The sequence below is a fragment of the Hypomesus transpacificus genome, chromosome 23 (assembly GCF_021917145.1).
Source record: "Hypomesus transpacificus isolate Combined female chromosome 23, fHypTra1, whole genome shotgun sequence".
Taxonomy (NCBI): domain Eukaryota; kingdom Metazoa; phylum Chordata; class Actinopteri; order Osmeriformes; family Osmeridae; genus Hypomesus; species Hypomesus transpacificus.
Genome location: NC_061082.1, coordinates 18,852,141 through 18,865,489, shown reverse-complemented (window position 1 = coordinate 18,865,489; position 13,349 = coordinate 18,852,141). Strand labels below are relative to the sequence as shown.

At 51.1% G+C, this 13,349-nt stretch overlaps 2 protein-coding genes across 2 annotated transcripts in view; one reads left to right on the top strand and one right to left on the bottom strand.

The window, feature by feature from the left end:
- Positions 1 to 1,669: 1,669 nt before the first annotated feature.
- On the top strand, positions 1,670 to 5,120 carry LOC124485683 (TLR4 interactor with leucine rich repeats-like). Its single transcript, XM_047047430.1, has one exon. It carries the CDS (start codon positions 2,198 to 2,200, stop codon positions 3,785 to 3,787), a length of 1,590 nt encoding a protein of 529 aa, XP_046903386.1. The 5' UTR covers positions 1,670 to 2,197; the 3' UTR covers positions 3,788 to 5,120.
- Positions 4,172 to 13,349, bottom strand: part of atf2 (activating transcription factor 2) — a 9,596-nt gene continuing 418 nt past the window's right edge. The window contains exons 2-5 of the mRNA XM_047046013.1: positions 12,752 to 12,993; positions 12,363 to 12,570; positions 8,650 to 8,755; positions 4,172 to 6,152 (exon numbers count right to left, since the gene is read on the bottom strand). Of these exons, the coding sequence (XP_046901969.1) occupies positions 5,947 to 6,152; positions 8,650 to 8,755; positions 12,363 to 12,570; positions 12,752 to 12,993 (762 nt within the window). The 3' untranslated portion in view covers positions 4,172 to 5,946. The remainder of the gene's footprint in view (positions 6,153 to 8,649; positions 8,756 to 12,362; positions 12,571 to 12,751; positions 12,994 to 13,349) is intronic.

Genomic DNA, 13,349 nt, shown 5'->3' with positions numbered 1-13,349 from the left:
GAATAAATAAAAGTAGACACATGCAGTAGTTTTAAATATGAAACCCATACATCTTTCATTGGATGTGGATGTGTCGTCTCCTGGTGGAAGTTCTACACTAGTGCAGGCAGTATAGTGCAACTGCAGCGTCGTTCGTTTTGCGTCGTGTGGTAGGTAGGGTGACCAGACGTCCTATTTTACCCGCAGTTACTGTACATGACTGTACAGTGAACTGTCAGTAGTCGACTGCCTTCTCAGTGTTGCCAGATGCACGTTAATTATCCTCCAAATACGATCATTTTGATCAGATTGTGCGGCATGCAATCCCCCCCCCACACACACACACACACTCAAATCTGGTCACCCTGAATTAGGACACTGCTGCAATTTAAGATCTGCTGGTTGGAGTATTTTGTATTCGCCTGCACACTGCACATGAAGACACAACTCATAAAATATGTTAGCCCTTGGTGCAACTCCTATCTCTTGGCCACCTTGCTAACCAAAGGTCAGGTCGAAAATGACTGGTTTGGTCCAAACAGTATTGGGTCTGAGTCCGATGTTTATCACCCGATGCATGTCTGGATTGGCACCCCCTCGGGGGAGGGCGCGCGATTCAAAGCGTGAAGGATTTCGACTTTATATCGCAACCAAACGAAGGAGAGACAGAAGTCTCACATTTTACTTTCTTTGTTATAGAATTCAAGAGAAGAATGTCGGTTATCTATGTAAATATCAGATGCTATTTTCAACACAAAATCCGAAAAATTCGTCATTCAAACTGTTTAGTAACAAATGCGAACCAACATTGTTGCTCTACGACAGGGGTGTCGAACTCCGGTCCTCGAGGGCCGCTGTCCTGCATGTTTTAGATGTTTCCCTGCTCCAACACACCTGATTCAATTAAAAGGGTTGTTATAACGACCATTCATTCGAATCAGGTGAGCTGGATCAGGGAAACATCTAAAACATGCAGGACAGCGGCCCTCGAGGACCGGAGCTCGACACCCCTGCTCTACGACATCTCATTCTCTGAAGAGCCATCTTTTTAAACCCGCCCCCTTTCAGATAAACGGTTGTGATTGGCCCGCCGGAGGGAAATATGTATGATTGGGAGTAGGGGCGCCGTATATGGGGGAAAAGTTAGGACGATTCTAAGGGCCCCTGACTGACAGGGGCCCCCAAAAAATAGAAAAACTAATAGAAATGATCAAAAAATATAAATATATATTTTCTTTTTCATGGGGCCCAAAATTCCTGGCGGCGCCTCTGATTGGTAGAATGGCCAGACACACCTTCCAGAGCAACACAACCCTGAGCTGGGAGATTGGTCTGGTCCACAGAGTACAATTTGAGGGGTTATTGTACAGGAAATCTTTGGGCTGTATTGTTTTAAAACTACAATAATTTTGTATAACACAATAAAATGAATGTAACACAAATATGAACCCCACACAAAAGTTCAGTCTGGTCACTCTATTTGCAGTTGATAACATTATAAACAGTTTTAATGTGAAATCTATGATTAAATGGGTAAATAACTACAACATACAGTTTTTCTCTGTAAACAGTTTGTGTAGGGAGATTGGAATAACACATTGCAGGAAATGCCTAATTAACTGTCCTTCCTGTTAGCAGAAGATGAGAAAAGGTACTTCTCTTCCAGTAAGTGGCATCATTAGACAGACTTCTGGTCACTTGACAGTGTCTTCTGAACAATGAGGATTATGAATTTGTGTCTTTTATACGTTTTTCTTCTCACAGTGTCATCGACTACGTTTCCTGTTCTCTGTAAATCCAATGATGAAGCATTAATGTTGTTAGGTCACGGATTTACCCACGTTCCCCGAGTTCTTGAGTCGGGTTCAACTATAAAAACCTTATGTTTGGCTCATAACTCCATTGGCAGAGTTCAAACTCAGGATTTTCTGCACTATCCCAATCTAACCTGTCTGGATCTTCGGTTCAACCGGATCAGTTTTATTCATCATGGATCACTCTCCTCTCTAAGTGGCCTCACAGATCTTCTTCTGGGGAATAACAGGATCTTGTCTCATAACAGGCTTTTACACGACTGACCAATCTACTGTCCTTGGATTTGCATGGAAACCAAATTAGTGAAATACAACTGGGTGCATTTGATGGTTTGTCTAATCTGAGAATACTGAGACTGAGTGGCAATTGTCTTACGTTTTTGCCTCCAGGGATTTTTTCTGGGATGGAATCACTTGAAACTCTTTACCTGGAAAATAATCAAATCAGGTCACTGACAAGAAATACTTTTAGAGGCCTTCGACAGTTACATGAGCTAAATATATCTGGAAACATGTTATCATGCTTACCAAACAATGTTTTTAAACCAGTTTCCCCGCTGCAGGATCTTGTCTCGAGTTTTAATGTTAGGATGCAAATCAAAAACACACAGTTCAAATCCCAGGTGGCATTAAAGGCTCTGTCTGTGAGCAACAACATCCTGTCAAAGACTGACCTGCACACCTTCACCCACTTATCAAACCTGGAGCTGTTGAAGCTGAATGGAAATCATATTCGGAGGATTGGGAGGTACACCTTCAGTCACTGTGCACAAATCAGGGAGATTGACCTCAGTGACAATTTAATCTCCACCATCGAGGAGTCTGCTTTCGCAGATCTGAAACACCTCAGAGTTGTAAAGCTGAACCGGAACAGGCTCTCCCTCTTAGATCCAAGGGCGTTTGATAGCAGGTCTCAGCTGTCATCTCTCAACTTGAATGAGAACCCATGGGACTGCAGCTGCAGCGTACTTTGCCTAAAGAGATGGCTTGAGGGCGGTGCTGACAGACGTCCCCGTGTGTTGGTGAGGTGCTCTCAGCCTGAACTCTTGAGAGGCCAGTACCTGGGCGCCATAAGCAGCGCGTTGATCCGCGGCACCGACAGGATGTGCAGCCATGCGCTGCCGCAAGTCAATTGCGGACCAACTGTCATCGACGACGCAACATGGCTGTCAGAGCCCAACGTCGTCAACATGGAGGACACGCAGAAGCAGGGGGAAGGGTACATACCTGCACCAGACGTCATCATCAGGAACGCTCACAAGCGTGACATTTCAGAGTCACAGCGACTCCACAATACATCTGGAGTTAGAGTTCTGCCAACAGGAAGTAAAATGGCCAAATCAATACCTACGCAAACCATAACGTCAACCAAAGATTTTTCCGGAAAGGAGACCCCTGCTTGCGTTTACAATCATGAGGTCATCGTAAATGTCTCCTCGGGATCCGTCACCTCCACTTCTGCGGTTATCAGCTGGAGTTTGACCAAACGCGACACGCAAAACGTGTATTTCAGGGTCATGTATGACCGGTTTAGCACCAGGGGGAAGTTCAGTCGGTTTGTCAACGTCAGACAGGGCACGGTTTGTAAACTGTGTGAGCTGCAACCCTCCACGCCTTACTTTGTGTGTGTGGAGAGTGTGGTCCAGGACCAAGTGTGCCACGTGGCCTCTCGCGACCTCTGCCTCGGCCTCATCACCGCGGCCGAGCCTCTCCCAGGCCCCGAGCCCGTCACCGTGACCATGTACCTCACCGCCGTGAACACTCTGGCTGTCCTCGGCGTCCTCGTTCTCATTGGCTACACATGGTTCGTGCTCAGAAGACACTGGAGCAGCGCTCTGAGCCTGGTGTTTTCCCAGAACAGAAGCATCTCTTGTGCCCTGTGCGCGGGGATGCCACCGTCCGACAGAGCCTCCGGCGTTCAAACCAACAGTTCCCAAACGGGAACCTACGTACCCAATGATGTGGATGCCATAGACATGCCACCCGTTCATTAACCTGACTGCCTGATCTGGAATGAACGTGTGGTGTGACAAGCCGGTTGTGAACTACTGTAGCTTGGGGCGAAAATCTTCGAGCATCTTTTATACGACGTTCTTTTTGTTAGTAGTTTCGATTAAATATACAGTACTTTACCGATTGGTATTTTGTCATGTTGCATACTGGGTATGAACTCCTTGAAGCTCAAAGCAGAATATGGACAAAAATAAACTCCTACACAAGGTGGCAGCACACTCCATGAGAAAATATTCAGTCGCGTTAACCCGTCAGTCTAAGAGGAGCCCAACAATAACATGACAATGTGAGAATGTAGCTTTGAGAACTTACACTGCTGATAAGAGACAAGGCAAAAGAACAAGGAGACAATGATGAACTTCCAAGAGATATTAAAAGATTTATTACAACTAATTCATGGAATTTTATACAGAACTTTCTCACAAGTTACAAGTTGACTACCAACACAATGTCAAACCCCTTTGAAGCAGAAAAGCCGAGGTAAAACAAATGACAAAAACCTTCCAGAAACTTCTAAACCAATTAAAAACAACATGGCTGATGTTACTTATCCGGCTGAAGCATTTACGTAACAGTTTAATTCTCTCAGAGAATCATTTACTCATGCAAATAACAAGAAAAAAAGAAATCACGTCAAAAAGAAACAGAAATGGCTGATTTGGACACAGCAGCATGTCTTCAGACTACACAGTAGTAAGCCAGTGCAAAGAGAAAAGGCGAATCCATTCAATGGTGTGATGAGCAACCTACGCTTCTTGGTCTAAATGTCCCAAAGCTTACAAGTGGTAGTATAACTTAAAGAGACGTCCTAATTTAGTTTCTCTTAGACTGAGGGAGCAGCAACGTGATCTACTCCTATTATCTTTGTATCATGATGTGAAGCATTACGAGGCCTTAGGTACAGGTTGGACGGGCCTGTTCAGGGATCTTAAGGTCTGGTAAGGTCTTACGGATAACATAAAGGTAGCTTACTAATAGGACTCTACCACACAATCTAAACTTGTCTTTAAAACAATGCGCAGAACACCTGGATAGATAACACACAATGTTAACAATGTCATTTACAATGTTTCCCAATTATGTCATCTCGGTCACTGGCACCTATGCGAAGGAGAAACTGCATACACACAGGCCTCCTTAAGTGGGTTCTGAGTCTAACACGAAAGAAATGTCACCTCGTCAGCAGAAACCGTATTCAAAAGTATGATCTTTCATGTACCAAGCGTTTATGTACATGATAACCATTACTAGAGAAGTGTTATAAAAAAAAAAAAACATCAATAAGAATGGTATCAAATAAATCTGTGAGGAATTTGACACATTAATGGTACATAGTTAACATTGACATGTTTAAGTTATGGAAAACGTACTGCAATCCTACAATCACTGCTTCAGGAATAATCGGTCTACAGATGGAATGTATTTTTGTTAAATTCCAGACAATTTTTATCAAGCTCCTCCTTAAGACTAGTTTACAAGTGGAGGTGACTTCAAACATTCAAACCACATGCTACTGGCAGACACAGCCAAACTACTCGCTCACAAAAAAAGCTGTGAATTCAAACTCTGATTCGGCCACAGACGTTCTTGTCATGAGATAGTTGTATTCAAACCTACTACTAAAAGCTGCCAGTATTCAACATGTGAACAGTCAAACACTAAAAAGGTAAACCTTTCATCTCTCAGAATGTGCAAAATGGAAAAGGCAGAAATAAAAGTGAACGTTTCTTACTATTTTTTCCAACATAAAGATGTAATGCTTACAAAAAATAATACAAAAAAACATTTCTGTCAGTTGAGCCAAAACACACTTTGATAAGGTCTTTTTCAACATCACATAGATTGATCGAAAATAACATGTAAAAACATCAATAAATAAATTCAACAAAGCATAAACAGTCGTCGTGTTTCACACTGCGACACCATATTTACACGGTTACACTTAAAGTGCCTCTTGGATCTTCACCCAGGTCTCTCAGGCCACTGCGTTTTCAGGGAACTGAGCTGCGTTCAAGGACATAAAGGTGGACGCAACGGAAACCAAACGATGAGGAGGTGCAGTCTGGAGCCGGCGGAGAGCCCTCCTCCCCTCTCACGCCCCACCCGCCCCCAACCGCAGAGGTGTCGAGGCTGCGTCCAATCAGCTTCCTGAGGGCTGGGACTGAGCCCCGCCCCCTTGTGGCTCGGCCTCCGCTGTGCTCTGCTCGGCGGCGGGGGCGGGGCCTCCGGGGGTCAGGGAGGAGGAGCTGACCCCGTTGGAGGTGCTGACGGAGCTGTGCTGGATGGCCTCCTCCAGGGGACTGCCTGGGATGGACATGTCCTCACAGCTGTCCTCACGCTCTGCTGCTGAGAGGACACAGGCACAGGGAGATCAACACAGGCACAGGGAGATCAACACAGGCACAGAGAGATCAACACAGGCACAGAGAGATCAACACAGGCACAGGGAGATCAACACAGGCACAGGGAGATCAACACAGGCACAGGGAGATCAACACAGGCACAGGGAGATCAACACAGTCACATCAACACAGTCACATGGAGATCAACACAGTCACATCAACACAATCACAGGGAGATCAACACAGTCACAGGGAGATCAACACAGTCACAGGGAGATCAACACAGTCACAGGGAGATCAACACAGTCACAGGGAGATCAACACAGGACCCACCCAAGGTGTTGGGACAACTTCCCTGCACAACATCTCAATTTAAATGTCTTAATTTCTCCGACTGATAAATCTTCAAAACACAATCAAACTACTTCTAGAAGTACCTTCTCTGGAACATTCTAGCGCTGGGAATGGATACTGTAGTTCATGCTGTACGGGAGACTAACTATGAGTCATCGTGAGCTAGGGCTTTCACATTTGGCCACGAGAATTTCAGATGCTGTGATTGGAAGTCAACAAACGTATCCAAGACTAGCATACGGGCGATATAATCCCCATCCTGTTAAAACTGTTTCTCTCCAAAGTCAGTTGAAGCCCATGTCATGTATGTGCCGTACTTTCCGGGGCATGTGGCAGTGTTTCAGACGCCCCTCTGCCCCCCCCCATTTGTGTCTTGTTACCTTGCCAACTACTGCAGCGACAGATGATTACAGCACCTGATTTTAATGATGCTCACACTGGAAAGGAGGCAAGATTTGGAGTCGAAATGCCAGCAGCTGTTAGTCAGCTGCATTGAATTAATTGGATCGCGGTGAAAAAAACAAAAACACACACACACACAAAAAAACCTTGCTTTAAGGCTTTGACTCGTAAAGGAATAAGGACCATCGAGATCATTAATATTGGTAATAATATGGAGTCAGTCGAAATGGCACTTAATTAATGATTGCGTTTGGTATTTGCGAGCTACACGCTCTAGCAAAAGGGCCGACGAGCATTTAAAAGGCCTCGGGTTTAAGGGTTCTGCCTCCGAGTCCTGATCCAGCGGATGTCGATCAGACGATTTAGTGCAAGTTAATGTCAGCCCCCCACCCTGCCCCCGTAAACCGACCTGCCATCTCTCCCCGCTGAAGGTCGCCTCCAGAGTAAATGTGCCTGGGGTTGGGTTCTGCGTGCGAGTGAATATTATCACCCCTAATAGCGTTAAGCACAGGAGCGGAAGGAAGGCAGGGGCTGTGTGAAGCGGCGTCGCAGCCTAGCGTAGCCCGTTACCCTGGTTACCCCCCCCCACCCCCCCCTCCTCTTTCTGATGTGATTCTCCGCCACGAGCAGATGGAAGGTTCGGCCTGCCAAGAGGAAGCCCGGCCTGGCGTGTTTGGAGGGCAAGGACGGGTGATTTCATCCCACCTGCCCCTCGCAGCGTCTGGGCTGGAGGACGCCAGGCGCAGGGCGGCCGGCAGGGATGGAGGGGGGGGGTGGAGAGGGGGACATGATGGAGTTATGTCTTGGTCTGCCTCGTGGAGGTGCTGTCCGAGTAGCCTTTCAACCCTGCTCTCCCTTCCTCAACCATGCCCCCCCTCCCCTCCAGGTCACAGGACAAGTGGATGAGGCTGCGTGTCCTCAACTCTCGCATGGGGATCATCCATCACCGAGGTCTAAGGGTGCGAAAGAATTCAAGGAATTCAAACATGCTTCCACCTCGTCTTAAGATGAGGAACAGCCGGTAGCCGGTCCTTTCGACCGCGGGCAGGGGCGGCGGCGGCAAAACGGCCCGCTCCCTCCCTCACTCACGTGACCGGCAACAGGGACATGCGGATGGAGACGGTGCATATGGCCCGCTCTGTCTCCCCAGATTGGGGGGGCGGATCCTGAAGGCGTCATTAACGTTAAGTTGAAGACGCAATGTTTTAATTGCAGATGCTTCTCCACAGCGTGGGGGTGTCAGTTCTGACGGAGGGAAAGCGCGCTCTGAAGATAGGCCATGTTGTCGGAGACAAGCTTTGTTTTTTGTTGTTGTTATTTTACAACTGTTGGTACGCTGTTCCCTGCTTCTCCCTAGCCAGCAGGGGGTATTCATATCGGTCTCTAACATCGCACAAATGGGGCTCGCCGATCGATTGTCGGCTTGCGGTGATCGATGGTCGGGTGGGTTGAATGGCATGTGCGCAACCCCACGCCAGGAAAATGACAGGGAAGAAAGTCGAAATCAATCTCAAATGGAAAAATACGGGTTTACACGGAACACGCCCAAATGACAGGCACGCGACTCGTCTCAGAAGATGTGGAGTATGAATAGTTCTACTCCCAAGTTTCTGAATGGGAGGGCAGCGTAATGTCTCCATTGATCAGGCAGAGTGAGGGGAGAGCGGGGGGAGAGACGCGCTGGCGGCCATTTAGGACGTATTTCACGGGCAGCAGCGGGCGGAGGATAATGGGACATTACTCACTGTGATAGGCAGATTTCTTCTGCATGGCGGTTACAGGGCAATCTTTATGGGCCAGGAGGAGCTGCTTCAGCTGGGACACCTCGTTCCTCAGGAGGGTGACTTCACTCTGCCAGAGGAGACGGACAACAGCACTCAATAACACGCTCACACAGGAGACCGCACTGAGACGCGCTCTCACACACACACACACACACATCCCTGGACACACACACACACACCCCTGGACACACGACACACACACACACACATCCCTGGACACACAACACACACACCCTAACACACACACAAACCCAAACACGCCCTTATGGTCTCACCCGCGGACAAACACACACACACATTTACAGCCCGCTCGGCCATCTTGAGTCTGACATTAACACCGACGTGGATCTGTGTGTCGGCAGAGGCCCTATCTAAGGATGACCTTCTCTCCAGGCATCCCCCCGACCCACACTAACACACCCACCCCAGGCCCCAGGCCCCTGGCCCCTGGCCCCTGGCCCAAGGCCCCTGGTCGTACAGCACGAGCGGAGGTGGAAAGACCAAACACATCTTCATCTTTTATCTTTATCATCAGTATTCCGTCTCCCAGCGTCGTTTTCCTGAAACCGGAATGTGGCCCAGGTCTCAGTTTGGTCATCTGACGGGTGACGACATCCCCTCAGATCTCCAGGTCTCAGTTTGGTCATCTGACGGGTGACGACATCCCCTCAGATCTCCAGGTCTCATTTTGGTCATCTGACGGGTGATGACATCCCCTCAGATCTCCGGGGCTCTGGCGGCGTGAGAGGCCCATGTGACCCTCCCATCCCTGCAGTGACAGCTCCCACACCCTCCAGCAGGAAGGCCCCAGCAAACACTCCGAGGAGAGGGGTGTGTGGGCGGACGGGAGGAACCGCGATGCACTTTTTTCTCTCTCAATGATGTCGTTTCCCGCTCTCTAATCATGGCCCCTTTCCTGGCTCCCGACCAGCAGATCTGTCAGAGGTGAGCTGTTCCGATTGTCAGCACAACTTTGCGGATGCGGCCGAGATTTACTCCCCTCTGTCGTGACTGCTCCCCTGGGCCCCTTGGATTCTGCATGCCATAAAGAGGGGCCGCATTACCCTGAAGGTGACTTTAACTGGATTTAGAGCAGTTTAGGGCTGTCGCTACACGGCAGATTTAAACCCCGTCCTCCTTTGGAGGACTGTGGACGGCTTCATCTATTCGTTTCAAAGCAGCCAATTGATTTGACTCCATCTGCTTGGCCTTGCCAACGCTGGCAGGAGTGCGTTGTTGGGAGACAGATTTAAACACAGCTGCTTGAGCCCTACGTAGCCTCTCCAGCCCCCTGTTCTCTGCCTCTCCAGCCCCCTGTTCTCTGCCTCTCCAGCCCCCTGTTCTCTGCCTCTCCAGCCCCCTGTTCTCTGCCTCTCCAGCCCCGTTCTCTGCCTCTCCAGCCCCCTGTTCTCTGCCTCTCTCTCCCGCTACCAATACCTCCGCTGCTATGAGGAGGAGGTTCTCTCTCTCTCCTCCTCCTCTTCTCCACTCCTCTCTCTCTCCTCCTCTTTTCCCCTCCTCTCTCTCTCTCCTCCTCTTCTCCCCTCCTCTCTCTCTCTCCTCCTCCCCCTCTTCTCCCCTCCTCTCTCTCTCTCCGACTCTTCTCCCCTCCTCTCTCTCTCTCCTCCCCTCCTCCTCCCCCCTCCTCCCCTCCTCCTCCCCCCTCCTCCTCTCCTCCCCCTCTCTCTCTTTCCTCCCCCCTCCTCCTCCTCCTTTCCTCCCCTCATCCACCACCCTCCCCCTCTCCCCTCCTCCCCTCCTCTCTCCTCCCCTCCCCCCTCTCTCCTCCCCTCCTCCCTCTCTCCTCCCTCTCTCCTCCCCCCTCCTGTCCTCCTCCTCCCTCTCTCCTCCCTCCTCCTCCCCTCCTCCCTCTCTCCTCCCTCTCTCCTCCCCCCTCCTCCCCTCCTCCCTCTCTCCTCCCTCTCTCCTCCCCCCTCCTGTCCTCCTCCTCCCTCTCTCCTCCCTCCTCCTCCCCTCCTCCCTCTCTCCTCCCTCTCTCCTCCCCCCTCCTCCCCTCCTCCCTCTCTCCTCCCCCCTCTTCCTCCCCTCCTCTCTCCTCCCCTCCTCTCTCCTCCCCTCCTCCCTCTCTCCTCCCCTCCTCTCTCCTCTCCTCCTCTCCTCCCCTACACACAGTGCAGGTGCAGTTACCTTGCAGGGCTGTGGTGTTCATCTGGTGCTTGGAGAAGCTGCATGGACTAGCTATCTGGATCCAGCCACTCTGCCTTTCACAACAAAGAGCCGATTGGCTGAAATGAAGCCCACGTTAATAGTTTCCTATGCTGGAGGATCTTCTGCAGGGCTATTTTACACAGTGCATAACAAGGAGTTAAACTGCAGGAAATCGATATGGCTGTCCAAGAGATCCTGTTCAATACATCAATGGGTTCGGTTGCTGAGGGACTTCCTCCCAGAGCAGAGCGGAGAAGTTGAACTTTTTTTTCTAAGTTTGTGAGTTAATAGAAAGTGTGAAAGCGGGACTTTACCGAGCACCGGAAACCTAAGAGCTGCCTGTTCTGACACCTCATTAAGAAGCCAGTTAAGGACGATGTTCAAGTCATCGTGCATCATTAGAGCTTCTCTGATCAGCTGAGCCAATGTGTCGGTATGGGAGTTATTAACCCCCCCCCCCCCCCACAGCTGATTAATGCCCTCATATAAAAGAACACTTTCGTTCTCTGACATTCAATTTTTGCCGCGAGTTGTTCCGTTCCTCAGAGTTAACAGCCCTGCTCTTTCTCTCTCTCTCTGTCCTCCTCTCGTCTCCTCCCTCCTTCCCTCTCCCCGCCTCTCCCTCCTTCATCTGCATCCAGTTCACCCTGAGGAGGCGCAATGATGACCATCAAACAGTGACGTCCTGCGAAGGGACGTGAAGGAACAGCGACTGAATGAACCCACCTGCGGTTTCCCCTCTTCCCCTCCTCTCTCCTCTTCCTCCTCCGCACCCCCCCCCCCCCCCTCATGTCTTACTCTGCCTCCGTATACGAAGAACACAGCGGGTAAATAAACACTGCATCTCATTTAATGGTGTGGAACGTCGACGCCCAGCGCCCCCCCCCCCCCCCGGCTCACACTTATCAACAGAGACAACAGCCACGCGAACTGTTTCGAACTTGTCAGCGTCGGATCCTAATTGCTTCCCCGCGTAAATGAGGGTTCAGAACGCGACACCTTCTCCCTGGGAGACTGGAGGCCACTCGGAGACGCGAGGCGCAGACACGCTCGCGCGCGGCTGACATCTGGAGGAGACGTCTTTATTGACAGGGACGTGTCGATGTGGCGGGGGCCCCCCCCTCGCAAGCGCCCGCCGCTGTCACTGCGCGCCTCTCCTTAATCGGCTTTAACGACTTCATCACCACGCACACACTCGCACACTCACACACAACAAAAACGAAACAAAGACTGTACGCAGGCACACCTGCAAGCATGCGCGAAACAGGAAGTGGCGATGGAGCCGCGTTGTGACACTGCGCAGCCAGAGCAGTCACGGTGATGTCACGACAGGAATATTCATTCCGCGTTTCAATCCAATTTCATTCGATTTTCATTTAAAGAGAGATTCAGAGGGGGGGATTTGAACCTGCCACCTCGTGATCTGCAGTCAAACGTCGAGCCGAGCGACCCCCTGAGCTGAACCAACCCCCCCCCCCCCCCCGCGGCGAGAGAGTCGTGTGTACCTGCAGCTGTCCGTTCATGGAGTTGAGGTCCTCGGCCTTCTTCTCCAGCGACTGCACCCACACCTTCCTCTTCTGGCGGCAGCGCGACGCCGCCGCCCGGTTCCGCTCCAGGAACTTGCGCCTCTTCTCGTCCGGGTCCTCGCCGGCGGCCCGGCGACGCCGGCCCCCTGTGCTGGGGGGGTGCTGGGCGGGGGGGCGCAGGGGAGGCCTGGGGGCGGGGTGAGGGGGGAGGGGAAGGCGGAAGGGCTGTCAACGCAGCGCCACAACTCCCACACTCCCCCAGCTGCAGAGGTGGGAGGAGTTCTACGTGTGGGGGGGGGGGGGGGTCAGGGTGTGTTCTGATGATGTGGCGGGTTGGTGGTGTTCGCGGCGGTGCTGGTGCTACTTACAGGCGTCTCAGTGGTGGAGGTGGCGGGCTGCTGGAGGGGACTGGGGGCAGGGCTCCTCCGAGGGGGCCGGGGGGGCGACGGGGGCCGGGGAGGGGGCCGGGGAGGGGGCCGGGGCGGGCGCAGGGGCGGAGGTGTGGGTGACGGCGTTGCTTTGGACGTCCCTGGCGTCGCCGCCGGCTACCTGAGGGAGCTGCTGGCTCGGAGCGGCCGTGAGCTTCTGAGGAGGAGAGACACCACAGACGCTCACGTCACATCTCGGGGAGAACCTTCCCAGAGAAAGGACAGCAAACATCACGTACGCACAGCGATGTCAATGATGATATTAATACACTGTATCATTAACAGGAATGATCGCCAATTAGACTTCAGAACAAAGACTTCATAGGCTGTCCTCTGGAAAGCTTCTATTCCCCTGAAGAGCTGCAGATCTCCGCCTGTCAGGGGGAGTGCCTCTTGGGTATGTCCCCCCCCCCCACCCCCCTCAAACACACACACACACACACTTCCCACCCAGTGCCCAGCTCCCCTACACCACGTCCCACAGCATCTGTCACCTCTGCACATTCAACGATCTCAAAACACGATCCAAAACACGTCG

What these genes read in the sequence shown, in the direction of transcription:
- LOC124485683 (XM_047047430.1), top strand. Translation starts at nt 2,198, where the DNA reads ATGGAATCACTTGAAACTCTTTACCTGGAAAATAATCAAATCAGGTCA.